A 27,265-nucleotide genomic window follows, 5' to 3' on the forward strand; every position below is an offset into this window, starting at 1 on the left:
GGCGCATGCGCATTGCTCACTCCCGGTAGAACACGGCTCCGCCTGTGGGAGAGCTGCGCATGCGCACTCCGTCCTTCGCGTCCAGTCAGAGCTGGTTTCCCGCCCTGCTCGCTTCATGTCCGCTCTCCTCACAGCGCCCCGTTCCCTGTTTGGTGTTTCCCGACGGCTTTATTTTCTCTCTGGGTGTGAATAAACGCCCTCAGGTGCCGTCTGACCCCCTGGGATGGACCATGGGGTTCTTCAGGAGACCCAATGATTGCCAGGCAGATGGAGCTATAATTAAAGGCTTTATTATTTTGCAGGCTTATCAGTAACGGCTTATAGCTATGAGGTGTGCCCTCATCAAAAGGACCAGGCCAAACCCTACGAAGGCCACAACCTGACCCTAAAATGCACAGAAAACACGGCGCTTTATCCACCCTCAGAGGTAACCCTGACCAGGGGGATTCCTGTTGGCTGCAGCTCCAGCCCATGGCCCAGCTGATAGAGTTCCATAACCCGCCTTGCTCCCCTCTGTGTCATAACCTTACATCACAAAGTGACAGTCGCCTCCACATCAGTGTTGCCTCAGGCCCAGCCCAAGGCCTCCTGACTGTCGCAGAGTTGCTCTCACATCCATTTTTCTCTAGAGGACACAAGAAATCTCTTGAACCTCAGAGAACGAAGGAGGAGGGAGCTGTTCGGCAAAGGACAGAGGAGGGTATCGGGAGTGTTTCCTGGTAGCAAACATCAGGAACCTTTTGTTCTTTAGCTTCACTTGCAAGAAGCAAGAGCATGGTCAACCTGCTAGAGCTGATAACAAACGTTGAGACTGATGGTTGCAACATAGTCATGTTTCCCACACTACAGCAGCTCTCTAGCAAAGGTAAGGCATCTGGGGCCACTCAGATCCATTTGCTCCTGAGCTGCAGGTCTCTCCCAGCACTTTTAGTCTGAAGTCTATCCAAAATTGAGTCAGAGTCATGAATGAATTTATCTGCCCAGGGAGCTTGTGGATGCCCCGTCCTTGAAGGTGTTTAAGGCCAGGTTGGATGGGGCCCTGGGCAACCTGATCTATGGGGTCTCTATGGGGATCTATGGGGTCTCCTGGGCAACCTGATCTAGTAAATGTGGATGTTTGGTGGCCCTGCCAGGCAGGGGGGGTTGGAACTTCATGATCCTTTAGGTCCCTTCCAACCCAGGTCATTCTGTGATTCTGTGGGGGCTTTGGGATTTATGGAGTTTCTATGGGTCTCTATGGGGATCTATGGGGGATCTATGGGATCTATGGGGTCTCTATGGGGATCTATGGGGGATCTATGGGGTCTCTATGGGGATCTATGGGGGATCTATGGGGTCTATGGGGTCTCTATGGGGATCTATGGGGGATCTATGGGGTCTATGGGGTCTCTATGGGGATCTATGGGGTCTCCTGGGCAACCTGATCTAGTAAATGTGGATGTTTGGTGGCCCTGCCAGGCAGGGGGGGTTGGAACTACATGATCCTTTAGGTCCCTTCCAACCCGGGTCATTCTGTGATTCTGTGGGGGCTTTGGGATTTATGGAGTTTCTATGGGTCTCTATGGGGATCTATGGGGGATCTATGGGATCTATGGGGTCTCTATGGGAATCTATGGGGGATCTATGGGGTCTATGGGGTCTCTATGGGGATCTATGGGGGATCTATGGGGTCTGTGGGGTCTCTATGGGGATCTATGGGGGATCTATGGGGTCTATGGGGTCTCTATGGGGATCTATGGGGGATCTATGGGGTCTATGGGGTCTCTATGGGGATCTATGAGGTCTCCTGGGCAACCTGATCTAGTAAATGTGGAAGTTTGGTGGCCCAGCCGGGCAGGGGGGTTGGAACTACATGATCCTTTAGGTCCCTTCCAACCCTTCTGTGATTCTGTGGGGGCTGTGGGGTTTATGGAGCCTCTGTGGGGTCTGTGGGGTCTCTATGGGGATCTATGGGGTCTGTGGGGTCTCTATGGGGATCTATGGGGTCTATGGGGGATCTATGGAGTCTATGTGGTCTCTATGGGGATCTATGGGGTCTCCTGGGCAACCTGATCTAGTAAATGGAAGTTTGGTGGCCCTGCCAGGCTGGAGGGGTTTGGAACTTCATGATCCTTTAGGTCCCTTCCAACCCGGGTCATTCTGTGATTCTGTGGGGGCTGTGGGGTTTATGGAGCCTCTGTGGGGTCTGTGGGGTCTCTATGGGGATCTATGGGGTCTGTGGGGTCTCTTTTGGGATCTATGGGGTCTGTGGGGTCTCTTTGGGGATCTATGGGGTCTCTCTGGGGTTAATGGAGTCTATGGGGGGTTGGAACTACATGATCCTTGAGGTCCCTTCCAACCCAGGTCATTCTGTGATTCTGTGATTATCCCAGGGGCTGTGGTAGATCACACTTGCCATCTCGTTTAGGAATGAGCTAAGAGGCCATTAACTTGCTGACTTAAAGCATTCTGTGTCTTCTCTCGCATTGCAGATGTCACTACCATATGGGACAATGTGTTCCAGCGTGTTCAACGTTTGCTCCTGCTGCCAAAGGTGGGACTGCACCCTACTCCTTCCCTTGCCCAATGGCTGCAGTAGTCCATGTAACCCTGGGCCAGCAAGTGCCCTTGCTCTTCCATGTACAGACGTGCCACAAATGTGCCAAAGCCCACTTTCTTCAATCACTTGAATTATTAAAATAGTTGAAAATACGGTACCTATGCCAAATAATACAAATAATCCAAAAGTATTCAGAATATGCTTCTCTGATCCTTGCTCCCAGAGCAGAGAGCAAAAACACAACTGGGGATGCTTAGAGAGCAAAGGAAAGAACGTGTCCTGAGTACATGGTCTTTTCCAGCTCCCCCATCTCAGTGTTCTGCATTACAAGCCATGGGACACCCCTTTGCAAGCTGCCATAGGTCCTCACTCTGTCCTTCTCCTTTTTGTTCCAGCCTCAAGCTGTCAGCATACCCGGACTGGGAACATTTTGTATTCAAAAGTGGCAAGCTCTTGAGGATGGTGAGACGATCACGTTTCAGAGGCCACTGTTTTCACTGTCCCAGGCTGTTGCACAGATTCGTGACTTCAAATACCCTTTAATGCAGTTTCCTGGTAAGAAGACTAATTAAGGGAAAAAAATGCTCAAATACATTTGCTTATTTATCCCAATTAGCAGTCTTTGGTGGTTAAGATAGCACTCTAGCAGTGCACTTAAACCAGAAGCTCCTGGTGCATTATCTGAATCTGCTCATTGCAGATGATTGCACTGCTTTGACCTTATTGCAGTCTGAAGGGAACTTACACCCAGCAGGGGAGTGAACTCTTCGAAAGGGCTGACAATAGCAGGACACAGGGAAATGGTTTTAAGTTAAAAGAGGGAAGATTTATGTTGGATGTTAGGGGGAAGTTCTTCACTAGGAGAGTGGTTAGGCCCTGGAACAGGCTGCACAGGGAGGTTGTGGATGCCCCGTCCTTGGAGGTGTTCAAGGCCAGGTTGGATGGAGCCATGGGCAACCTGATCTATGGGGTCTCTGTGGGGATCTATGGGGTCTCTTGGGCAACCTGATCTAGTAAAGGTGTATGTTTGGTGGCCCTGCCAGGCAGGGGGGTTGGAACTACATGATTCTGTGCTCAGCTGCAGTGCAAGTCGGTCACCTTGCTCCTCTTTTCCAGATGACACTGAGATAATGGTGCTAGACCCTGAGACCATACGCATGCACACACATTCTCAGCAAACAGTGCAGGACTGTCTGTTGGAGACCTTGCAGTATTTCTACCACATCCTAACAAATGGAGAAGATGCAGACTTCACACTAACGGACGTTGGCACTCTTGCTATCCGAGGGCAGCAAGCAGAAATGACGTTTGGTGAAGACTTTTTACAGCAACTCAACAAGTCTGAACATGTGGCAGAGAAGCTTTTCAATGTAAGTGTTTTGTTTTTCCTGTGCTGCTTACAGCAGGTTTGAAGTCCTGTACAAAGCCAGGGAATGAAGCTCTGCTGCTAGCTGTGAGCTGCCAGGCCACTGGAGCCAGGCATGCAGCAGTGAAAGCTGTCTCTCTATTCTTTCTGGTATTTGCTCGAGCTCAAAGGTTCTGGGAATGAACACAGGCTTATTTTTACTTGGCAAGGCAGAGCCCTGGAAAAGCCTCACCACAAAGAGAAAAAAAGGCCAAAGCAGTGACAGGGCCAGTGATGTTTGATGATGAAAGCAGCAGCCAGAAACTCGGGCTCGTAACAGGCCTTCCATTGTGTTTGCTCCATTGCCTTGTGCAATGGTAAACAAGTGGTCAGTCTCCTGGCTGAGCTGCTAACTGCTGTCCTTGCAATAAGGCTGGCAACTCTCCTGATCCTAAGAGAATATACACCACGCAGCTTGCTTTGGCAAGAGGCTGAGACGCTTGTCAAGACATTTGCTGAGAGGCAGTGAATTCTCAGACGTGCAGAAAGGCCTTTGTGAGTGCTGAGATTCTTTCCTTGGAGTCACATCAGGTGTTTCTGTCACTTGCAGAAAAGATGGGTCATCTCGGACAAGGAAACTGCTCTCCTGCCGAGCCATCTTGGCTGCATCCACCTGTTGCCACAGTGAGTATATTTGTTCTTACAGAGCTTGTCTGGACAAGTTTGAATGTGCTCAGCTCACCTTTGGTTGTGCTCTTTCAAGCTGCTGTTTGGCAGTTCATTTTTTCCTTGCTTTTGCTAAGCTTGGACTTAAAGCATCCACAGTTCCTGACTGTGCTCTGCATTTTACCATTCCTCCAATCAGAGGGAACCAGTTTGCTCTGCAGAGAAATTTAGGCCATGCTCCTAATGTTTCCCCTGCTTCTTTTCTGCACTTGAGACTGCCAAAACATTGAAGTCAGATCCTAATATTGCTGTTGTTTTCAACCCATCATTGAAGGTGTCTCTTCGAATGTGGAACAAAAGTAGACGTATGCATGTCCTCTGCCCGCAGTGTTTCCATGTTGTGAAAGTCGCATCAGTCTCAGCACCTCTGAAATGCCTTCTTGTGTCAAGATGATACAGGAAGACCAGGGCAGAATAAAACCCAAACCTCTCTCCAAGGAGGGGCTGCTGAGCTTTCCTGAGGCCAGCACTGCTCACTGTCATGGTTTAGAGCGCACAATTTAGTCTTTACTGGCACTGACCTGACAAAGGAGCCCTGCTCACAGAATGGTGCCTTCTTCCTATTTCCAGGTTTGAGATCAAGGAGGTACCTCAACTTGCTACAAAGCCACTACCAGAGCAAAAGCTACTTGAAAGAAAAGGTAAAATTAATGACTGATCCTTGAGAGGTTTGTGCCTCTCCCTGTAGTCATTCCTAGCAGGTGCTTAAGACACCGTGGTACAATGAGATGGCTGGGGCAGCAGAAGCATTCTGTATGCCTCTGTCTCCATGTTTTCCACTTGTGTTCCATGCCCCACAGTGCATCTCTTCCACTTAAAGAGTTTGTTTCTTTATACTGGAGAGAGTAAACTAGGAAATTCAGCACTGGGAATTACAAACTCTGTCTTGAGTTCTGGGAGAATGGGGGATTGGATTACCTCCTGGATCTGTGCCTCCAGTCCTGAGAGCCTTTCTCCTTTCCTGTTCACAGAGTCTTTTCTCTGCAAGCTACTCAGACTACGGACCATTACTCAAAGTGCATTATTCACAGATGAGATGGACGAAGAAGAGGAGCATTCTGACAGGTGATTCTCATCAAGGATTTGAGTATAGTGAGCTGTTGCTCTTGTGCCTGTGCGATATTGACACTGATGCTGCTCTTTTAGCAAAGTGGCATTACAATCAACACATCCCAAGAAGGCAGAGCAGTGTCTTTCTGTGGTGCTTCTTCATACTTCCTTTAGTTCCTGAAAAGCCTCTTCTTTGATAATGCTGAGCACAAGAACAGGCATCGTGGCTCTAGCCCATCTTTTCTGCCTTTGGCAACGCTCCCCAGTAACAACCCCTTTTCCTTACTAAGTAATGCAGTATTTGAGACTGCATCCCAGTTCTCGATGTGGGGGCCAGGGTGGGGAGTCACCAGCATTGCCTGTCACTGCACAAGGTGCAGTTTCTCATTCCATCAAGAGGGACAGAGAGCTGTGTGTCCTGAGCTCTCCTCAGAGGAAACCCTCATGTCCTTGGAGGCACATCTGAGCATTACAGCTCAGTGCTGTTATCCCCCGTCTGCTGATGGGAAGACAGTTGGGTGAAGAGGCCTCATCCTGCTGAGGAAGAGGACAGAAATGGATGGAGAAGAAACTCCTCCTGCACTCACACCGACTCACCTTGGTCTGTTTGATGTTTTTTTAGCCCTCTCCCACAGACACCAGGCACAGAAGGAAAGCAGGCCAGAGAAATACCCACCTTTCCAGTGGCTGCTTCTCATCCTGAAGAAGACCTAGATAACCTGCCAGCTTTGATCCAGGAGAGGAAGCAATTCAGTTCTCAGCTACAAAGCTTTGGAGACGTTGAGAAATGGCTGAGTAATAAATCTTCCAAGAACGAACTGGAAAAGAGACTCTGGAAACACATAAAGACACACAGAGCAGAGAGAAGGGCTGAAGAGTTAGCTGTGACTGATAACGTAAGTAGATATTGTGTTACTTCAGCCTTGGGATCACTGCGCTGCATCTTCTATGGCTCTGCTGCAGCTGCAGCATCTATTGCTTAATCAGTAGAGTGATGCTGCTCTATCCCAGCCACTCTCCTGGCATGGTGATTCTGTGCAATGGGGATGTCAGGGTATTTTCCAATTCCCTTTCAGGACACACCAGCAAGCAGCCCGCCTCAGGAGGACATTCCCCCTCCTTGCATACCGTACCCCCAGGCTCTCATCACACTGCATGACCTCCTGCGCAAACAGAAGACAACACTGGTGAACGTCTTCAAGAAAGCTGGCATGGAGGGCAGAAATATCAAGAAAGCAGACTTCATTAAAATCATCAAGCAGGTATGGAAGGCTCAGAAACTGCCACAGCTCCACCTTCTCTTCTTGTTTGCCAACCCAGAGCCTTTATCTACATGTTCACACAGCACAACTCATGCTGACCCTCACAAGATCACATTCAGGTCTACTAGGGATTAGCACTTCAGACACTTTATGATGGTCTGGCCTATGACAAAACATATTCTTGATACCCAGAGGGCTGGGAAGTTTGGCACAGTAAAAACAGAGCTCAGCAGAGCCAGCAGTTGGCAACCCTGCCTGTGGCAGAGCAGTTGGAACTCAGTGATCCCTGAGGTCCCTTCCAACTCAAGCCATTCTATGATTTAGAGGGCAGCAGCAATGCAGTCCATTTGCTAAGCCCACATAAAGCTCACCTGGTGGCCTCCTGCTCTGGGGACAGCCGTGTTTGTTGTTTTATTGATCACACTGTCATTTTCTGCTTTGGTTGTCAGACAAAGATTTCCATCAGCGAAAAGGAACTGGAGGATGTGATCGTCTTTCTGGCTGCCCCTAACGGTGGGAAATACATTACCATGGAAAAGCTGATGGAATGTCAAAACGAGTGGCTGGAAATGAAGAAAAAAGAATCCAAAGAGGCCAAAGGGGGTAAGAGGAGAACACTGGGCTGGGAAACCCTCTCTGTATCTTTTCAGACTATGGAATGTTCCCATGAGATATATCTGTTGGGCGCTCCAATGCATGAAATGCCAAAATCCTTTGCCTTGTAAGCATTGGTCAGCCCTGATGTTTCCTTCTGTCACTGTCTAACAGGGTTTCTCTGGGCTTTCTTGTTTTTTTGGGGGGGCCTTTTGAACTCTTCTAGGTGCACAGACTCAGCCCCTTAAAGCCACTGGCAGATCTGCCATATCTCCACCTTCTGCTGAGGGCAGAGACAGTGGGATGGAGCCTACCAAGCCTGAAGTAAAATTAACACCTTTAGAAGCTACCCCAGACCTCACTGAGCTGGGACAAGGTCATCAAACTGACCATGAAATGAAAGACACTTCAGAAGCATCCAGAGACAGGACACATGAAGCTGTCAAGAGACAAGAGATGAAGAAGGTACTGTGCATGTGGCAACTCTTTTGAGATTAATCCCTGTCTGGAGCTTCTCTAAAGAGAATGGAGCAACTACAACATCATGCTGAATGCTAATCAGAGACTTTCTTTTGCTTAAAGGACCAGGGCAGCCCAATCAAATGGGCAGAAATATCTCATCTGGAGAGATCTGGGCAGCTAGCTGTTGAAGAGCACTGCTTCCCAGTAACTACAAGCAATGACATGGGTGCACTGGTCAACCAATACCGCAGTAAAGGGGCTGTGAGTTACCTGAATTCCTCCAAGCTGTGCAGAGAACATGACATTGATCTCAATGAGTCAGCGCTGCAGAAAGGTAATGCAGCCCCCAGGGCCTGAGATGAATCTGACAAGCTCATCTCTTCCTCAGCCCAGAAATATGACCAATGTATGGGGAAGGGAGCTGCTTCTGGAGTATACTTGCAGTCCTTGGAGGACTGGTTAGGATCAGCAATCCCATCAGCATAGAGTGCTCCAGATCAATCAGGGCCAGGTTCAGCTGAGAGCACAAATGATGAGGCAAGCTCATGGCAGTGGTGCAGGGAAGGCAAAGCTGGGAAGTCAAGCCCCTGTCTGGTTCAGCAAGTCCATCGCCAGGCAGAGCCATGGCTGTGGCTGAGTTGAGGTCTCAGCTGAAATGAGGCTCCTGATCCCAGGGTAGAGAGCTCAGGCAGAAGCCCCACACAAAACTGCTTAGGTCCACTGAGGCCTCACAGCACATGCAGGGCCATCATCCACCATCATCCTTCCTCCCTTACACAGTAGCTGTAACCATTCCAGGGCAGCATCACAAATGTAAAGCAGAGGTGAAAGGGATTGGATGTGCTTTGCCAACAGGCCTGCTGCACCCAGGAGACAAGATCATCAGGAGAGGACAACATCTAATGAAGATCAGGCAGCCTGGAGGATACTATGACATAGGAATTGCTGATAAGCCTGGAGGATACTACAACATAGGAACTGCTGATAAGCCCTCACCTCCGAGCACATCCAAGTCATCAAAAAGTGCAGCTGGAAAGCAGGGCAAAGAGGAGTAAGAGTGGTCACATTGCCCAAACGTTTATGTTCACAAAACAGGCTTCGTTCTTTCTTATCCTTATTTTCTTTTCTTTTTTCTTTTTTCTTCCCAGCTTTCAACAGATGAATCAGAAAGAAAAAGGGATCATGATGTCAGACAACAGGTTCTGGCCAGGTCACCTTCTGGACAAGATGCGCCTCTGCATTCCAGAAGAGAAGTTCAACAGGGCACATCCCTTATTCAGCTGTGTTCGCATGACCCGGCCTGTATACGGCATTATGTAAAACCACAACCAGCACCAGCCAATCCATGAGACATTGTGTCCACCAGGGATGTAGCATCCAAGACTCATTCTATCTGAGTCTTCTAGCAGCACAAGATATGAGCAGAACATTGCAATTCATCATCAGCTCAAGAGATCTGAGCTGTTCTAAAGAAGCATAGACACATAGAGAACACCCTGAGCTGGAATGGACCCACAAGAATCATCTAGTCCAACACTTCAAACCCAAATAAACAACATTATTCGTCCTATTCTCAGGACTACTTGCATTCTGTGAATGGAGAAATAGACAATAGAGATAAGCAACAACCACAGCGTTGTACACTTGGATTGCTCCCAGAGGAGCACCTTCATGCTCAGAAAGCTGCAAGAAGTGCTTTCCACACACAGAGAGCAGAGAACCACCTCTGGTCACTGCTACACGGGGCACGTTTGCCACTCTTTTGTATTACCTACGAATAACTCCAATGAGAAAACCACTGCTTGGTTTCTGTTCCAATTAGATATGGAGGTCGGCTGCCTTGCCTTGATCTCTGAGGTCCCTTTCAACCCAAGCCATTCTATCATTCAAATTACCAGGAAGGTAATGCAAAGGCTGAGCTCATAGCACACTAAACATGACAAGCTCTTGTCTCTTCTCATGGCATGAAAGCATGAGCAATGTATGGGGTGAGGAGCTGCAGATGGAGATTGCTTGCAGCCCATAGAGTGTCATGGCAGGATCAACGCTCCCATTAGTGTCTATGGCTGAGAGAGGAAAGAAAAGAGTGCTTTGGATCAGCCACAGCCCTGGCTTCAAAGCCAGGTTCAAACCCAGAGTGTTTATACAGGTAAACCAGCCATTATTGATGTCTCTCTTATCATCTATTTCATGTATCCACATTGGTTGTCATTAGTTATAATACATCCAAAAGGTTTGTCTTGTATCCAAAAAGGTTCCACATCTCATTCCATGCTGCTTTTTGACCCATATATTCTGCAATATCAGTAATATGGTAAGAAATACAACAAATCAAGGCAAAACCAGGCAGAAAAAAGCAACTAAATAGGAGAAATCTCAGATACATGGCCTGGAAATCATTCAGTATCCACAGGAAAGCCTTTCTTTATAGCCTATTTGAGCCTGCAGCTCTCTGCTGAATGCTTTAATATCTCACATTGGGGAACTCAGTACTTATTTTTAAGTCTTTCTGCTGAAATAACCCGATTTCAGAGCTTTTCCAGCTCGAGGTAAACGTGAATGAAACCAACGCCATTCAGGTAAAAATTGGCGGGAAACAACAGCCCCCCCCCACCCCGGCCGCCATTTTTTTTTTTTTTGCACACGGCACGAAGAGCCGCGTGCCGGGCCTTTGAATTGCCCTCTTGCTTTTGCACACGGCCCTTCAGGCGCGCTTTGGTGCCGTGTGAAGTTACCTCAGGGAGGGCGGTGCTCGGGCCGGGTCGCCTGTTGTCTGTGGGAGGTGTCGGCCTCGATCACAGCTGGGCTTCGATCGAGGTATTTCAGGTGATCAGCTGAAGGACAGAGCGATGGCGACTGCTCAGAAGCCGAAGAACTGCGTGGTACGGTTTAGTTCCATCACAGCGTCTTACTGAAGTAAAAAACCAGCGAATCTTAGCTTAAATAAAACATCCAGCTGCCTTGTAAGCTTTCTGTGCTTGAAAATTTGGGGCTAATTCCATCTTTAAATCCAAATAAATGTGCTCAGCAGCAAAATAGGGTTAAAGGGATGGAGTCTGTAGTGTGCTTGGCCTAAATCAATGGTGTTTTCAGACGTTATCACACCAAGTGTTACAGGTGGTGGCTGTGGGTTGGTAGTTGGGCTTCATGGAGTCACTATGGCTGGAAAAGCTGTTTATGAGATGCCTTCCCCCATCTGTGGGGGCACCCATGGGTGAGGTACCCACAGCTCTAGGCAGCACTGTGCAATGATCTCTTTGTGGTCTTATCCAGCCTCAGTGATGCTATGAATACACCTGGCTTCACAGGAGCTAAAAATCACGTCTGCCATTGAAACTAAAGCATTCAGTGGGGCAGGGTGTAATCTGTACAGGTTTGCTGTTGGAAAGGTGTCTGATTTCTCTCTTGCAGAGCGCAGTTGTGTTTCCCAATAAGATACACACAGAACAGCAGTCCCTGACTCTGGTGAAGAGGCTTCTGGCCGTGGCAGTGTCCTGCATTACGTACCTGAGAGGGATCTTCCCTGAAAGCGCCTATGGGACGAGATACCTGGATGGTAACAGGCTGGTTTTGCATAGCAGATGGACACAGGGTTGTTGTTGAGTTTGTTTTTAAAGCCACTTCATCCATTTAATTAAAGACAGTAGCTATTTCATGTGACCATATTGAAACTTTACTAATATGGCTGTTGTTGAATGCTATTATAAATATTGGTGATGCTCACTGAGCAATCAGAGCATTTACACTTTAATCTGTGCTTAACAGAGTGTCTGGAGAATGAACTTGACTCCCAATGCTGTTGTTTTTTTGTCCTTAAAGATGCCCTTTTTCATTTTCTTTTGAGATCTCTGTGTCAAAATCTTAAGGGAAGATAAAAACTGCCCTGGCTCAACTCAGCTGGTGAAATGGTACGTTGACCACATGCCCACACAGCAGTTACAGTGTGTATATTCTGAAACACAGCTTAATTAACAGCCATAAGAAAAACTTTGCCTTGTGGAAGCAAACAAGTGCCCAGGTTGTGTTCTTAGAGCCTGATCTTCACTATCTGGTTGTGTCTTAAGTTCTTATCGTGCTTTATCAGTAATAACACACAGTCAGGTATCACAATTGGTGCTGTGAGCCGGTGGGTGGTTGCAGCCACAGGACACAATCATGTACACAGAGGATTCCTAAGGGTTGAATGTATTCAGAAGGAGTGGGTTTGCAAACTGGCCTTAGAGGTGAAGCTAATAGGGATTAGGTCAAGCTCGACAATGTTATTTGCTTCTTGCAGGATGCTGGGATGCTACGATGCCTTGCAGAAGAAATACGTAAGTCTTTCAGTGTTATTCAGCTGTTTGATTGGCGTTTAAGCATTTATGTGTGTGATTCCACTGCTTGCCACTGACGTTGGGGGAGTTTCTGGTTACAGGATAAGTGTTGTTTGGTGCACTAAGACAGATAAAGTGTGGGAGTTCAGGGTGATACTCATTGTGTGCTGGGTCTCCTGAGGCCAAATAAGCAAATCATTTCTCAAAGAGATGAGCTTGAACCTATGAAGAGCTTGATTGCTTCAACTAGGCCTCGAGTGGTCGTAATTGGTTTTGAGAGCTGTAAAAAACAGCTTGTGAAGCAGAAGTGGGCTGAGCACACCTGACTGTTGTTCTTCTCTTTGCTTCTCACAGCTAAGAATGGTTGTCCTGGCGGTAAGTGTGATCCAAGAGCAAAGCACTTGTATCTAAAGGTTGGTGCTTAGATGTGTTTGTGGGTCTTAATCTGTTCCCTGTCCTTCCTTTTGAACCTCCAGGTCTACACCCACCCTGATGATCCTCAGGTAAGAGTTAAGGGCTGTGATGATGTGATTTAAGTAAAGGTTAGTCAGGGTCTGGGGGGAAAGCAACAGCTCTATTGGCTTCCTTGACAGCTGATAATTTAATAACTGCTGCATTTGTTTGCAGACAATTACAGAATGTTACCACTTCAAATTCAAGTACACCCCCAATGGGCCAGTCCTGAATTTCAGCAGGTATCGTCACCCTGCCTGGGGTTTCTTTGGTCTGTCTTGAATTCTAGATCAGCATGGCCTTGTTATTTAGCCTTATTTTTAAAACACACTGAATAATTTTAGCATTTTAAACTCTCACAGTCCACAGTTGTGTGTCTTAAGACATCAGCCCTTCAAGTCTGTGTGAAAGCTGAGTGTTCTCTGTTTGCAGTAAGAACAAAGAGAGCGATTCACCCGTCAGCTGTGCAGACACCAAGAAGGCGAGCATCCTCCTCATCCGCAAGATCTACATCCTGATGCAGAACCTGGGCCCCCTACCAAACAACGTCTGCCTGACAATGAAGCTGTTCTACTATGATGAAGGTGGTGTTTCCCCATTGCTTAGATGCTTGAGAGTGATTGAAAGAAATCATTTTGTTTGTAATTAGTGCCACTTAATTATTTCTCAGGACACAGTTTCTAAAGTGCAGGGGGTGACGATCTGATCTCATAGCAGGAATACGGCCTTGCAGCTGATTTGATTGCAGTGAGAGTCTTAAGGACAAATTGTGTTTTCCTGAGTGCTTTAGGTGCCAGTTGGTGCTGCCCTGTAAATACCTGACAATAGCTGCTGCTTAGAGGAATTCCTAGCTCATCTATTTGCCTGTGTGAACTGTTTCAAGCAGTTGTTGTAGAGGGAAAGAGTTTCATTTAGTATGAGTGGAATATTGGTAATTCCTTTCCTTCCATGCATGTTTTTGAATGGCTTTATATTTAAGGCAGAAAAGTCTCTTAACCCCATAAGCTGAGCTGGTTTTCTCCTGCAGTTACACCTCCTGATTATCAGCCCCCTGGCTTCAAGGAGGGTGAATGTGAGGGGATGATATTCGAGGGAGAGCCAATGTATCTGAACATGGGTGAGGTGCCGACGCCTTTCCACATGCTGAAAGTGAAAGTCACAACTGACAAACAGAGGATAGAAAACTGCGATGAAAACATCCTGAAGCAAAGAGAGCCCAATGTGCCCCTGCCAGTGCTCACGGTGAATGGGGGTGAAGCAGAAGAAAACCAGCACGTGAAGGTGAGAGCTCAAGTGCTCCTGAAGCTTTTGGAACTGTTTTTGATCTGTACTGCAGAAAGGGGCCGTTAATTCATCTGCATCTATTAGCATGGTATTATTAATAAGGAACGCAGTATTTCTGTGCTGCTTTAGGGGAGATGTTACGTGCTCAAGGTTTTATCTTTCTAGTATCACAATCATTTTAGATGTTCTTCAGTCATTGAGTTCCATGCCTGCATGTATTGATGGGGAAGTAACACTGAGCTGGGCTGTAGATCCCAAATCAGATACAAATATGTTTTGTTTCACTTAGAATCCATCTTAGGATCTGACTCCTGTGAGCAGGAGCTCTTTGCTTCCATCTGTAGGAATGGGCCTTTTTCTCATTCCAGGAAGATCCTGTGTTGGATAACAAAGCAGGAGATGGTGATCATGGAGATGCTTTGGAAACCCAAGGTAGAATTCATGTATTTTTATCTTAATTTAAGAGGTTTACAAGGCTGTCTGAAATAATGCTGCTGTCATCCTGCAATGGTTTGTTCTGCATGGCTGCAGAGCAATGCTGGTGAAGCAGTTTGTGCATGGATTGGAAACAGGAGGAAGCACCTATTCTCTGTATCTATGGTGCACGATTCCTCCCTCACCTCAGCACTGCAGTGGGGTGAGGCTGGGAGTGCATTGTGTGCTTTGCTTTCTTACAGAGGAGGATTTCCCTTGTGGAAGGGATGGAGTTTTGAAGGCTGGGGAGAACAGGAATCAGTACATCTCCAATCCTCAGGTATGAAAACTGAAAATGGAAAAAGCTAATCTAAATGTGGGGGACTACTTCAGATACAGGTAATGAAGGTTCTTAAGGCAGAACAGCCCAGATAACCGAGTGCTTTATGAAGTGCTTTGCACTGAAGCTTGCAGCATTTATTTTCTGGCTGTTTTCTATAGGTTGATCATCTGGCAAGGAAAACCTCTGAACTTAATGTGTCGGAAAGCAGGACAAGGAGTGGGAAGTTATTCCAAGCCTACATTGTGAGTGTCAGTTTTTCTTTACTTTTTTGAGGTGTTTTCTGCTCCAGTGGGTAAGCCTGTCATCTTTACTACGCTTTGTGCTGAAATAATGGAATTCTCAATGATTGATTGATATTCTCTAGAGAATAGAGTTAGCCAAGCTCCCTGCTGCCCAAAGCCACTGCTGGGAAGGAGATGTGTCAGCAGGGAGCTGGGTTCCCCTGGTCCTGCAGGTGGAGCAATGGTGGCTGTGCTGGGATCTGCCCTTGGGAGGCAGCATTGGGTCCCCCCATTGTCCATTGCAGGTCTTGTTCTGTTGCAGGTTCACCAGTCTGAGCTCTCCTCTAGTCAGGACATGCTGCCAAAAAGGAGGAAGATAAGTGAGCCAAAGGAGCAGTTCTAGACACCCATCTCCTGCTGTCTGCCTCACAGGGTGCTTCCCACACCGCTTCCTTCTTGTATTTAATATGGATATTAATACTGATTGGATTTGGGGGGATTTTGGGGGGTTTCCTCTTCTATTGGTGGCCATAACGTAGTGGGTTTAAGGAGAAGAAGTTTATCAAGATGGAGAAATGAGCAGTGAGTTTCTATAGGAGGTTGCATCCCCATCAAGAAACACACATAGAATGCTGCTGCGATTCTGGTCAGATTTCTGGTGTTAAAGGTTTGGCTTTTCTGGTGTTAAAGGTTTGGCTCTTCTGGTGTTAAAGGTTTGGCTTTTCTGGTGTTAAAAGAGTAGAGCTGGAACTGTTAAAGTTCTTTGATTCTTCCAGAACAAAGTACAGGCGTTCTTCATATCATTAATTACATACTTCATGCCAAATGCAGGCAGGTGGGTGGCTGTTTGCATATGGTTCATTGTTGGCAGCTGTTTGTTAGGATGGCATGAGATGATCTGAAAAAGAAACGTGTTGTGATGGAATTGAAGGAGTTGGAGGAGGTGCCACTTATTCCACCAAAGCAATGGTTCATTTTGGGTGTGCTGTAGTGACTGTAGTGATGCTGTCTGTGTTGTTCAGAGCTGCTGCTCTGTTCTGGTGTGGATAGCTGAACATTTCTTAGCACGTTTGGTCATATTAAAACACCTTTATTCAACATTTGGTTGCTGTCTTTCTTTTATGCTTTGACCGGAGTGCATTTAGGGGTGTTAGTAAAACACAGGGGACTGTTGTGGGTGGTTGGTAAAGTTCATGTTCTTGTCTGTGTGGGTCTGACCCCATCCGGGATGGTCAGAGGGGGCCAAATAAAAGGCAGCTGTGGGGCCTGGTGCTCACAGTGTTCTGTGCTGAGCTGTGGTGGTGCAGCCATATGGGATGGCTCTGTGGGCTCTGCAGCAATATGAGTGTGAGGGGTTAGTGGCAGCTCCAGGTGCAAAACCTGACCTCTCAGCCCGGAAGCCCTCAGGGCAGGATGGCCCCGTGGTGGCTGCGATTCCTGGTTCCCTTCCTGGAGGTGCAGCCATCTGAATCAACACGTCACCGTGTGGCAGTGGCCGCTCCCTGCTGCGGCTCCGCAGCCCTGGGCCAGGTGAGCTGAGAGCTCCGGGTAAGAGGGGCAGGGTGGCTGCCCCCTGGCCTCCCCTGTAGCCATGCTTTGGGTCAGGCTGTTGCTATACCCTTCACTCTGTTCTTTATCCCCAGGTGGGGATGACGACGCTGACACATCGGGGATGGCGTGGGGACAAAAGGGCTGAGCCTGAGGAGGACGTGGCTGCAGACAAGGAGCTGCCTGATGATGACTCTGACAACTCCAAAGCCCCCCGCCTCACACTGATGGAGGAGGTGCTGCTCCTGGGGCTGCAGGACAAGGAGGTGAGTGAGGCTCCAGGACAGCAGCAGCTGAAGGGGTTGTGTGAGTTCCCCTGAGCCATCCCAGCTCAAACTCAGGGGCTGAGCAGGAGGCACAGGAGAGCAGAATGCAGAGCAGGAACCTCGGAGCAAATATCTGAGAGCAGCATAGGAGTGTGGTGTAGTTTACATTCTCCTTGGGCTACATTTAACATTCTCTGTGTAGTTAATGTGTGCCTGGGAATGGATCTTTGGCCAGCAGGAAATTAAGAGAGCACAATAGATAAGGAAAACGCTTGCATTGTTTTTGCTGGCTTTCTTTTCCCCTTCTTGTCCTTCCACATTGTTCCTTGGGGCAGCAGAAGGGTGGCAGTGAGCTGGGCTCCATGACACTGTGCTGCCCCAGTTCACCTGTGGGCTCATGGTTGGGCTTGTAGGGAAAAATACAGTCAATTTCAGGCAGATCCAAGGAGCCCACGGTGTGATTTCATTCTTATAAGCACCAACCTGTCACCATTCTGACATGAACCCAGGAGCTTCCAGCTTATCTGCTTTCAGAGCCCTAAAATTCAGGGTAGGAATACAGCCTCCAGCCCAGCAAATCCAGACCTTAGGTGTCATCTCTGCCTTAAGTCCACCTGCTAAGAAAGAAAAAGCCCCTTTTGCATCTGCCATGATGGAAGGAAGCGGAGCAAGTTGTGCAAGCATAAAGAGTTGCTTTGTCTTTACTCACCAGGAAATGAAGAAAGCAAATAAAATCTTTCCTTTATGGTTCCCTCAGCTACACAGGCTGAAGAACACGGTGTTCATAAGGTGCTGTGCAAACAGATAATGGTGCTGAGGTGAGGAGTCAGTGCCTGGTGCTGAGGGCAGCACTATGGGTGGTATAGGGGCAGCACTATATGGATGGTCCAGGGCAGCACTATGGATGTGCCAGGGCAACACTATATGGATGGTATAGGGGCAGCACTACATGGATGGTATAGGGGCAGCACTACATGGATGGTCCAGGGCAGCACTATATGGATGGTATAGGTGCAGCACTATGGATGGTATAGGGGCAGCACTGTATGGATGGTATAGGGGCAGCACTATATGGATGGTATAGGGGCAGCACTATATGGATGGTATAGGGGCAGCACTATATGGATGGTATAGGGGCAACACTATATGGATGGTATAGGGGCAGCACTATATGGATGGTATAGGGGCAGCGCTACATGGATGGTCCAGGGCAGCACTATATAGATGGTATAGGGGCAGCACTATATAGATGGTATAGGGGCAGCACTATATGGATGGTCCAGGGCTGGATGGTGTTGGCTGTGGATGTGAGCTTGCACTGCTCACACTGTGCTAGGGGCTCCGTGGGGGGAAATGTTCTTGGCTGGAGCAGGATGTTGGGCATCCAGTGTTATGGAGGACCAGCTCTTACCCTTGCCTGTCCCCAGCTCCCTGCCTGTCCCCTTGCTTGCAGGGCTACCCATCCTTCTGGAATGACTGCCTGTCCCCTGGTCTGCGTGGTGGGATCCTCATCGAGCTGGCGCTGCGGGGCCGCATCCATCTGGAGCCGCTCACAGCCAGGAAGAAGCGGCTGCTGGACAGGAAGGTGATGGCAGTGGGGCTGAGGGGGGGGCGTAATGGATCCCAGGTATTGTGTGCTCCCCATGGGTGCTTCCCCACGGTGCTGTGCTGTGTTGGTTGGCTTTGGCTCATGGCTTTGCCCACCGGTGCCCCACTTGGGGCCCATCTTGTGTGTCTGCCCTCACTTGGGCCTTACAGTTTCTAATTGGTTCTCATAGGTGCTGCTGAAGTCAGCGGCTCCCACTGGTGATGTCCTCCTGGATGAGACCCTCCGGCACATCAAAGCTGCTGAGTCCATTGAAACGGTGCAGACCTGGATAGAGCTGCTCACAGGTTGGGCCAGGGGGAAAAGAAAGCGCAGGGTTTGGGTTGGAAGGTGCCTTACAGACAGAGCAGCTCCTACCCCTACATGAGCAGGGATGGGGCACCCACAGTGCTCTGGGCAGCAGCGCCAGCACCTCCCTTCCCACCTCACATCTGACTTCAGTCTCCCCTCTTGTAGCTTAAAGCTGTTCTGCTCATCTATCCCACCTAGGCTGTGTCAGAATCCCGCGGTTCCGTGTCGGGATCCCGTGGTTCCGTGTCGGGATCCCGCGGTTCCATGTCGGGATCCCATGGTTCTGTGTTATGACCCCGTGGTTCCGTGTCGGGATCCTGCGGTTCCGTGTCGGGATCCCGTGGTTCTGTGTCAGGATTCCACGGTTCCGTGTTTTGATCCCGCGGCTCCGTGTCGTGATCCCGTGGTTCCATGTTGGGATCCCGTGGTTCCATGTCGGGATCCCATGGTTCTGTGGTCATTCCTCCCCCAGGTGAGACCTGGAACCCCTTCAAGCTGCAATATCAGCTGCGGAACGTCCGTGAGCGCGTCGCCAAGGGGCTGGTGGAGAAAGGGATCCTGACCACGGGCAAGCAGAGCTTCCTGCTCTTCGACATGACCACCCACCCCGTGTGTGACACCACGGAGAAGCAGCGCCTGCTGAGGAAGCTGCAGAGCAGCCTGTTGGAACATTGGACTGGAGACGTGCGCCGCATGGAGCGCAGGCTGCTGGCGCTGCTGGTGCTGGCCCACACCTCGGATGTGCTGGAAAAGGCTTTGGGAGGCCTGGAGGACACGCAGTATGAGCTGGCCATGAGCAGAGCCAAGGATGTGCTGGAGGCTGACACGGAGCTGGAGGCGGCTCAGGGCAGAGGGACCGAGGTGATCTGGGCTGTGCTGGCAGCGCTCAGCAGGGCTTAGGGGTATGGGGGCACCATTCAGCAGGGCTTAGGGGTTATGGGGGCACCATTCAGCAGGGCTTAGGGGTTATGGGGGGGCACCATTCAGCAGGGCTTAGGGGTTATGGGGGGGCACCATTCAGCAGGGCTTAGGGGCTATGGGGGCACCATTCAGCTGGGCTTAGGGGCTATGGGGACACCATTCAGCAGGGCTTAGGGGCTATGGGGACACCATTCAGCGGGGCTTAGGGGCTATGGGGGCACCATTCACCAGGGCTTAGGGGTTATGGGGGGGCACCATTCAGCAGGGCTTAGGGGCTATGGGGGCACCATTCAGCAGGGCTTAGGGGTTATGGGGGCACCATTCAGCAGGGCTTAGGGGTTAATGGGGGCACCATTCAGCAGGGCTTAGGGGCTATGGGGGCACCATTCAGCAGGGCTTAGGGGATATGGGGGCACCATTCAGCAGGGCTTAGGGGTTATGGGGGCACCATTCAGCAGGGCTTAGGGGTTATGGGGGGGCACCATTCAGCAGGGCTTAGGGGCTATGGGGGCACCATTCAGCAGGGCTTAGGGGCTATGGGGGCACCATTCAGCAGGGCTTAGGGGCTATGGGGGGGCACCATTCAGCAGGGCTTAGGGGTTATGGGGGCACCATTCAGCAGGGCTTAGGGGTTAATGGGGGCACCATTCAGCAGGGCTTAGGGGCTATGGGGGCACCATTCAGCAGGGCTTAGGGGATATGGGGGCACCATTCAGCAGGGCTTAGGGGTTATGGGGGCACCATTCAGCAGGGCTTAGGTGTTATGGGGGCACCATTCAGCAGGGCTTAGGGGCTATGGGGGCACCATTCAGCAGGGCTTAGGGGTTATGGGGGCACCATTCAGCAGGGCTTAGGGGTTATGGGGGCACCATTCAGCAGGGCTTAGGGGTTATGGGGGGCACCATTCAGCAGGGCTTAGTGACTATGGGGGTCACCATTCAGCAGGGCTTAGGGGTTATGGGGGCACCATTCAGCAGGGCTTAGGGGCTATGGGGGCACCATTCAGCAGGGCTTAGGGGATATGGGGGCACCATTCAGCAGGGCTTAGGGGTTATGGGACACCATTCAGCTGGGCTTAGGGGCTATGGGGGCACCATTCAGCTGGGCTTAGGGGCTATGGGGGGGGCACCATTCAGCAGGGCTTAGGGGATATGGGGGCACCATTCAGCTGGGCTTAGGGGTTATGGGACACCATTGAGCAGGGCTTAGGGGCTATGGGGGCACCATTGAGCAGGGCTTAGGGGTTATGGGGGGGCACCATTCAGCAGGGCTTAGGGGCTATGGGGGCACCATTCAGCAGGGCTTAGGGGTTATGGGGGCACCATTCAGCAGGGCTTAGGGGCTATGGGGGCACCATTCAGCAGGGCTTAGGGGTTATGGGGACACCATTCAGCAGGGCTTAGGGGCTATGGGGGGGCACCCTTCAGCTGGGCTTAGGGGTTATGGGGGCACCATTCAGCAGGGCTTAGGGGCTATGGGGGCACCATTCAGCAGGGCTTAGAGGCTATGGGGGGGCACCATTCAGCAGGGCTTAGGGGTTATGGGGGCACCATTCAGCAGGGCTTAGGGGCTATGGGGGCACCATTCAGCAGGGCTTAGGGGTTATGGGGACACCATTCAGCCGGGCTTAGTTGTTATGGGGGTACCATTCAGCAGGGCTTAGGGGTTATGGGGGCACCATTCAGCAGGGCTTAGGGGTATGGGGGGCACCATTCAGCAGGGCTTAGGTGTTATGGGGGCACCATTCAGCAGGGCTTAGGGGCTATGGGGGGGCACCATTCAGCAGGGCTTAGGGGTTATGGGGGCACCATTCAGCAAGGCTTAGGGGCTATGGGGGCACCATTCAGCAGGGCTTAGGGACTATGGGGGCACCATTCAGCAGGGCTTAGGGGTTATGGGGGCACCATTCAGCAAGGCTTAGGGGCTATGGGGGCACCATTCAGCAGGGCTTAGGGGCTATGGGGGCACCATTCAGCAGGGCTTAGGGGCTATGGGGGCACAGGGGTTGATTGAGGGCTGTGGGTCCATGTGTGGAGCTGCTCCCCTGGGAAGGGTCTGGAGCCCCTCGGGGGCTGCATGCAGAGCCCCTAGGTTAGGGTTAGGGTTTGGGTTTTGGTTAGGATTAGTGTTAGGGTTAGGGTTAGGGTTGGGTTAGGGGTTAGGGGTTAGGGGTTAGGGTTAGGGTTAGGGTTAAGGTTAGGGTTAGGGTTGGGGTTAGGGTTAAGGTTAGGGTTAGGGTTCGCCTCCTCCTCCTCCTCCCTGCTGTATTGGGTTAGGGTTAGGGGTTAGGGTTTGGTTAGGGTTGGGTTAGGGTTATGATTAGGGTTAAGGTTAGGGGTTAGGGTTAGGATTAGGGGTTAGGGTTATGATTAAGGTTAGGGTTAGGGTTCGCCTGCTCCTCCTCCTCCTCCCTGCTGTATTGGGTTAGGGTTTGGGTTGGGGTTAAGGTTAGGGTTGGGGTTGGGGTTGAGTTAGGGTTATGGGTTACAGTTAGGGTTAGGGGTTAGGGTTTAGGGGCTAGGGGTTGGGGTTAGGGTTAGGTTTAGAGTTCACCTCCTCCTCTCTGCTGTATTGGGTTAGGGTTGGGTTAGGGTTAGGATTAAGGTTAGGGTTAGGGTTAAGTTTAGGGGTAGGGCTTAGGGTTTGGGTTAGGGTGAAGGTTAGGGTTAGGGTTGTGTTAGGGGCTAGGGATTAGTGGTTAGGGTTAGGGTTCGCCTCCTCCTGCTCCCTGCTGTATTGGGTTAGGGTTGGGTTAGGTGTTAGGGTTAGGGTTAGGGTTCGCCTCCTCCTGCTGCTCCCTGCTGTATTGGGTTTGTGCCCTGGTTCTTTAGGGGCTGTTTGTGCCGGGGGCAGTTGCGGTGTCTCTGTGTCAGACCAGAAGTGTAAAGTTTACACTGATTATTTGTTTTTTATTCCTGTTTTTGTTGGTTTTTTTTCCCCCCCTGGGAATTTTGAACACGTTCCTTTCCGTCCTGCAGCCCTTCTCTCAGTGCTCTGCCTTCGTGCTGGATCAGCTCCTCTTTCCTTTGGATTTTGGGGTTGGGGGAGGCGGTGTCAGCTCCATCCTGGGGCCTTGATGCGCTACGGGAGCGGTGGGGGTCGCACAATGTGGGGTCGCACAATGTGGGGTCGCACGATGTGGGGTGGGGGCGGGGGGCGCTGCGAGTTGCGGGGCCGCGTGTCCTGCAGTTCCCGCTCTGCCCGCCAGGGGGCGCCGCTCCAAGGCTCTACCCAGCTCCCTACCTTTGGCCACGCCCCTTTTCCCCTATTGGTTCTTTCCGCTGTCTATCAAACTTTTGGCCACGCCTCCCGCCCACCAGGTGTTCTCTCACTTCCCATTGGTTCCATCAGCCTCACACGGGTTGGCCAAGCCCTGCCCTTTTCCCCGCCCCTCGCAGCTTCTCATTGGTCTTGTGTGACGTCACTACGGCCTCCTGGCTGCTCCTATTGGGCAGCCTCCTGTCAGTCACGCAGCCGGGGCGACAGGGGGCGGTGGCGGCCATTTTGGAGCGGAGCTCGGGGCCGGTCGGCGCGCACGGAGCGACGCGAAGCCGCAGGGCCGCCCGTCCCGCCATGGCCGCCCCGTTGGGAACCGGCATCGTCACGGAGCACTGCGGGCACGAGAAACAGGTGAGGAACCGCGTGCCGGGCCCTCCCTCTTCCCATTGGTCCGGCAGCGCGCCACTCTTCCTCGCCTCGCTCAGCGGTTGGCTCCCGTCGTTGTTTCCGTCGTTGTTCTTCTAGGCGCTCATTGGCTGCCGTGTGGGCGCGGGGGTGGGACTTCCGGGAGAGGTGGAGGGGGTTGTGGGGCCCAGTTGTGCGGGGCTCAGTGCGGAACCGGCTGCGGGTGGGGACGGAGCCCCGCGGTCCGTTACACTGTTACAGGCCCCGCTGCCTTTCAGGACCCGCAGGACAATGAAGCCGCCATCCCGGAGCGGGTTGAGGAGGCGAAACTGAAGGCGAAATACCCCAACCTGGGCCAGAAACCCGGCGGCTCCGACTTCCTGATGAAGAGGCTGCAGAAAGGGGTACTTAGAGCCGTGATCTCCGTACAATGGGCCCGGGGTGTCACAACAGCACTCACAGCATCACAAAAACGGGGGGGGGCTGCCCTGTGCCCCCCTTGTCCTGCCCCCCCTTGTCCTGCCCCCTTTCAGCTCCTGATCTCAGCCCCACAGCTCTCATCTGTTCCCCATCAATTGTTCCATACCCACTTGGAGGCTCTCCCAGCACTTCCCACTCTGCTTATAACTATAACCCCTAACCCTAACCCCTAAACCCTAACCCACTTCAACTGTAAGAGTAAGGTAAGGAACCTTACTCCACTCCCCCCAGGACGGAGTAGGGGAGCATCACCCTGCCCCGTGCTCTGGGCATTGCACCCAGGGTCTCATTAGCTCTATTGGCTGTTAATTGCACCCAGGGTCCCATTAGCTCTATTGGCTGTTAATTGCACCCAGGGTCCCGTTAGCTCTATTGGCTGTTAATTACACCCAGGGTCCCGTTAGCTCTATTGGCTGTTAATTACACCCAGGGTCTCATTAGCTCTATTGGCTGTTAATTACACCCAGGGTCTCATTAGCTCTATTGGCTGTTAATTACACCCAGGGTCTCATTAGCTCTATTGGCTGTTAATATAACCCCGTATTGCTGGTCCTGGTGCAGCCCCCTCGCTGTTTGCACAGCCCCTGTGTGTGCTGCATTGCTGACAGGTCATGTTTTAGGTCCCAGCTCTTAAAGCAAGCACAGAAATGAGGGATTCATCCTTTGGCACCAAGTAGGGAAAGGGCTCTAGGGCTGGGCTGGGCTTTGTGGGGCCCAAAAATCAGTTGGCAGCATCACTGGATACCCTGGGATGGAGGAGACCCACAGGGATCACTAAGTCCAATTCCTTTCTCCATTCAGGACCGCCCAGAGTTCAAGCAGGATTTCTCAGAGCACTGTCCAAACTCTGCTCGTCCTTTTGCCCTTTGCTCTGCTGTCAGCAGGGCAGAGCAGCGCCGTGGGGTGCACAGAGTCACGGGCAAGGGAGCGGGCTGCCCTTCGCACCACAGCTCAGCACTGATGGGAGCTGTCTGGGTGCCACATCTCTGCAGGCATTTGGCTGCAGGAGCCTGGCTGGGCTGTGGGTTGGGCTGGGCTCATTCTGCCTTTGTCCCACAAGCTCTTTTGTCTGCCAAAGTGGGATCAGCAAATGTCCCCCAGCTGCGTTGCTGTAGCTGAGCCTGTCTGGACGAGGCTGCTGACACAGCGTCTGCCCTGCAGTCACTGTTAGGATCACAGAATGGGTTGGAAGGGACCACAGAGCCCCCACAGCCCCATCAGTGCTGTGGGCTCAGACACAGTCACTGTTAGGATCACAGAATGGGTTGGAAGGGACCACAAAGCCCCCCCAGCCCCATCAGTGCTGTGGGCTCAGACACAGTCACTGTTAGGATCACAGAATGGGTTGGAAGGGACCACAAAGACCCCCCAGCCCCATCAGTGCTGTGGGCTCAGTGCCCTCCCACCAGCTCAGGCAGGACCCACACTAATGTGGGCAGCAGTACCAGCATGGCAACACTTCAGGGTAAAGAATTTCCGCCTCATATCTGACCTAGATCTCCCCTTGTTTAGCTTCAAGCCATTCCGTCTTGTCCTGTTATTGTCTGTGTGTGTAAGAAGTCGCTCTCCTATGTGTTTATAAGCTGGAACGAGAGGGGACAGGTTATAAGCTCCATTCAAGTAATGGAAGGAGAGAGGACAGGGGTGTAGGCTGCTGGCTGGGATGAGACACCTGAGCTGTGCTGGGTGTTGTGGGGAGCTGCTAAATAAAGGCCCAACAGTTGCCTTGGACTTTCCCCTTGCGTGTTGTTTGGGTGATAAGTTGGGTATCAGCCATCGCAGCTTCTTAAAGGTGTGTTTATAGCTCAGTGTGCAGCTTGGCCGTCCTGCAAAGAGCTTCAGAGTAACCTGAAATCCTTCTCTTCTTCCAGCAAAAATACTTTGATTCCGGTGATTACAACATGGCCAAGGCGAAGATGAAGAATAAACAGCTGCCGACTGCAGGGCCGGATAAGAACCTGGTGACAGGAGACCACATCCCAAAGCCTCAGGACCTCCCGCAGAGAAAATCCTCACTCGTGGCCAGCAAACTGGCAGGGTAGCCCGCATTCAAGGGCTGGTTTTTGGGTTGTTTTTTTCCTCCCCCCCCTTTATTTTCTTTGTTCTTTTGGTTAATTGGATTGAACTTCACTGTACCATAGAGCTGGGAGCACCAGAATCCACGTAGTTATACGAGTATTTCTAGCAAACACGCAGCACAACAGAGAAGGACAGGAGATGTCAGTAACCCAGGCCACGCAGGCAGAGCTGTGCTGGATTGGGTTGCACATTTGCCTTTTGCGAGCTGGTTTTGCTGCCTTCACTCTCACGCTGCTCAGAACCATCCCTGCCTGCAGTCACTGCAGCAAGCAGGGAAGCGAGGAGCACTGAGAGGAGTTGCATGGTGCCATCGTGGTGTGTTGTCTGTATGGGAAGATGCAGAGGGGGATGTGGCAAAAGCTGATGCCCGGCCTGCAGTCTGGTTGGGTTGTGTGTGTTGGGGCCCTTAATCGAATGGTTGAGTTGGGACAGTGGCTGCAGCAGCTTTGCAGGTAGTTTCCTGCTCTGTTCTCCCTGCCGAGGATGCCTGCAGTGGTGAATGGAGCGTGATGGGAGCCCCATGTGGCCTCACTCGGAGCCTGGAGTCGTGCTTGCAAAGCACAGGGCTGGTGGTGCTGGGATAGATGTGAGCTTTGAGAGCAGCAGGGCAGGGTGGAACCCCAGGAGAAAGAGAAGATGATAGAGGCAAATGTGTGTTGGCAGTCTTAATGCATCCCTGGCTTGAGGTTCTTTTGTTTGTTTTTTTTCCTCTTTCTTTTTCTCGCCTTTTTGTTTCAGGCTCGAAAGGAGCAAACAGAATGAGGTCAGCGTGGTGGCTGCAGCACAGTGGGGTGCACGCGGTGCCCACGTGGTGCTGCTGAAGCAGCTCCAGGTATGGGGCTGTTCGATGGGGCCTTGGGTTGAGGTTTGTGCCAGGACAGCACCGAGTCCAAGTCAGGTTTAAACCCAGCCGTGGAGGTGGAGCAGCCCTGTGGCTTTTAGGGAGCTGTATTGGATCAACAGCAAACAAAGGAGGGAGGCAGTGGGTGATGGATGCACTGCTTCCCTCACATCTGATCCTGGCTGGGTCACAGAGCTTCACTTTGGCATTGCACTTCATGCTGCTGTGAGCAGGGAGTGATGCTGTGCTCGTACAGCTGCTGTCAGGTGGTTTATCAGTGACCCTGGGCTGTGGCCCCATGGACTTTGTGGCAGGGATGGGCCCAGCCCTGCACTGCCCGGCTTGGATGCTCTGCTGTTGGTCCCAGCTGCAGTTGTAAATAGATACGAATCGTATATACAAATATATATATAATTTTTTACATCTTCATCTCGTCCTCTTTTCCAGCGTGCTGTGCTTTAAAAAAAAAAAAGAGGAAAAATAGTGAAAAATGCTAAAGCAGCCTTTGTAGCTTTGGGCTGCTCCTGTGCTGCTGTCTGTGCCCACTGGGGGCAGGGAGGGCACGACTGACTGTGAGCACGTCGTCCCTGCTGGGCTGGAAAT

The 27,265-nt window shown here is 51.1% G+C and overlaps 4 protein-coding genes across 8 annotated transcripts; all 4 read left to right on the forward strand.

Annotated features, from left to right (window-relative positions):
- Positions 1–70: 70 nt before the first annotated feature.
- EFCAB12 (EF-hand calcium binding domain 12) lies at positions 71–9,548 on the forward strand. 2 transcript variants are annotated; one of them, XM_085524570.1, is made up of 16 exons: positions 71–203; positions 303–427; positions 752–865; positions 2,472–2,533; positions 2,935–3,094; positions 3,656–3,909; positions 4,495–4,568; positions 5,181–5,251; positions 5,582–5,675; positions 6,283–6,556; positions 6,737–6,922; positions 7,372–7,525; positions 7,743–7,981; positions 8,099–8,312; positions 8,834–9,029; positions 9,127–9,548. In XM_085524570.1, the coding sequence occupies exons 2-16, from the start codon at positions 391–393 to the stop codon at positions 9,296–9,298; spliced, it is 2,301 nt and encodes a 766-aa protein (XP_085380696.1). In that variant the 5' UTR covers positions 71–203; positions 303–390; the 3' UTR covers positions 9,299–9,548. The 2 variants fall into 2 exon arrangements, with proteins under 2 accessions (XP_085380696.1, XP_085380695.1); XM_085524569.1 differs by having other exon boundaries at positions 74–427.
- Positions 9,481–16,104, forward strand: HORMAD1 (HORMA domain containing 1). 2 transcript variants are annotated; one of them, XM_015884612.3, is made up of 13 exons: positions 9,481–10,127; positions 11,390–11,534; positions 11,823–11,886; positions 12,255–12,291; positions 12,646–12,666; positions 12,768–12,794; positions 12,919–12,986; positions 13,177–13,328; positions 13,772–14,025; positions 14,397–14,460; positions 14,706–14,782; positions 14,944–15,027; positions 15,329–16,104. In XM_015884612.3, the coding sequence occupies exons 1-13, from the start codon at positions 10,011–10,013 to the stop codon at positions 15,407–15,409; spliced, it is 1,191 nt and encodes a 396-aa protein (XP_015740098.2). In that variant the 5' UTR covers positions 9,481–10,010; the 3' UTR covers positions 15,410–16,104. The 2 variants fall into 2 exon arrangements, with proteins under 2 accessions (XP_015740098.2, XP_015740099.2); XM_015884613.3 differs by lacking the exon at positions 9,481–10,127 and adding an exon at positions 10,691–10,860.
- A 279-nt stretch (positions 16,105–16,383) lies between these two features.
- GOLPH3L (golgi phosphoprotein 3 like) lies at positions 16,384–21,158 on the forward strand. 3 transcript variants are annotated; one of them, XM_085524580.1, is made up of 6 exons: positions 16,384–16,536; positions 16,650–16,820; positions 18,274–18,405; positions 18,599–18,713; positions 19,190–19,619; positions 21,142–21,158. In XM_085524580.1, the coding sequence occupies exons 1-5, from the start codon at positions 16,420–16,422 to the stop codon at positions 19,615–19,617; spliced, it is 963 nt and encodes a 320-aa protein (XP_085380706.1). In that variant the 5' UTR covers positions 16,384–16,419; the 3' UTR covers positions 19,618–19,619; positions 21,142–21,158. The 3 variants fall into 3 exon arrangements, with proteins under 3 accessions (XP_085380706.1, XP_015740102.2, XP_015740103.2); XM_015884616.3 differs by lacking the exon at positions 21,142–21,158 and having other exon boundaries at positions 19,190–19,653; XM_015884617.3 differs by lacking the exon at positions 21,142–21,158 and having other exon boundaries at positions 16,471–16,554; positions 19,190–19,653.
- Positions 21,159–23,123: 1,965 nt separating this feature from the next.
- On the forward strand, positions 23,124–27,091 carry ENSA (endosulfine alpha). The gene is made up of 3 exons (XM_015884631.3): positions 23,124–23,268; positions 23,541–23,666; positions 25,614–27,091. The coding sequence occupies exons 1-3, from the start codon at positions 23,212–23,214 to the stop codon at positions 25,782–25,784; spliced, it is 354 nt and encodes a 117-aa protein (XP_015740117.1). The 5' UTR covers positions 23,124–23,211; the 3' UTR covers positions 25,785–27,091.
- Positions 27,092–27,265: the final 174 nt, after the last annotated feature.

The sequence above is a fragment of the Coturnix japonica genome, chromosome 27, assembly GCF_054131305.1.
Source record: "Coturnix japonica strain WE chromosome 27, WE-NBRP24, whole genome shotgun sequence".
Classification (NCBI taxonomy): domain Eukaryota; kingdom Metazoa; phylum Chordata; class Aves; order Galliformes; family Phasianidae; genus Coturnix; species Coturnix japonica.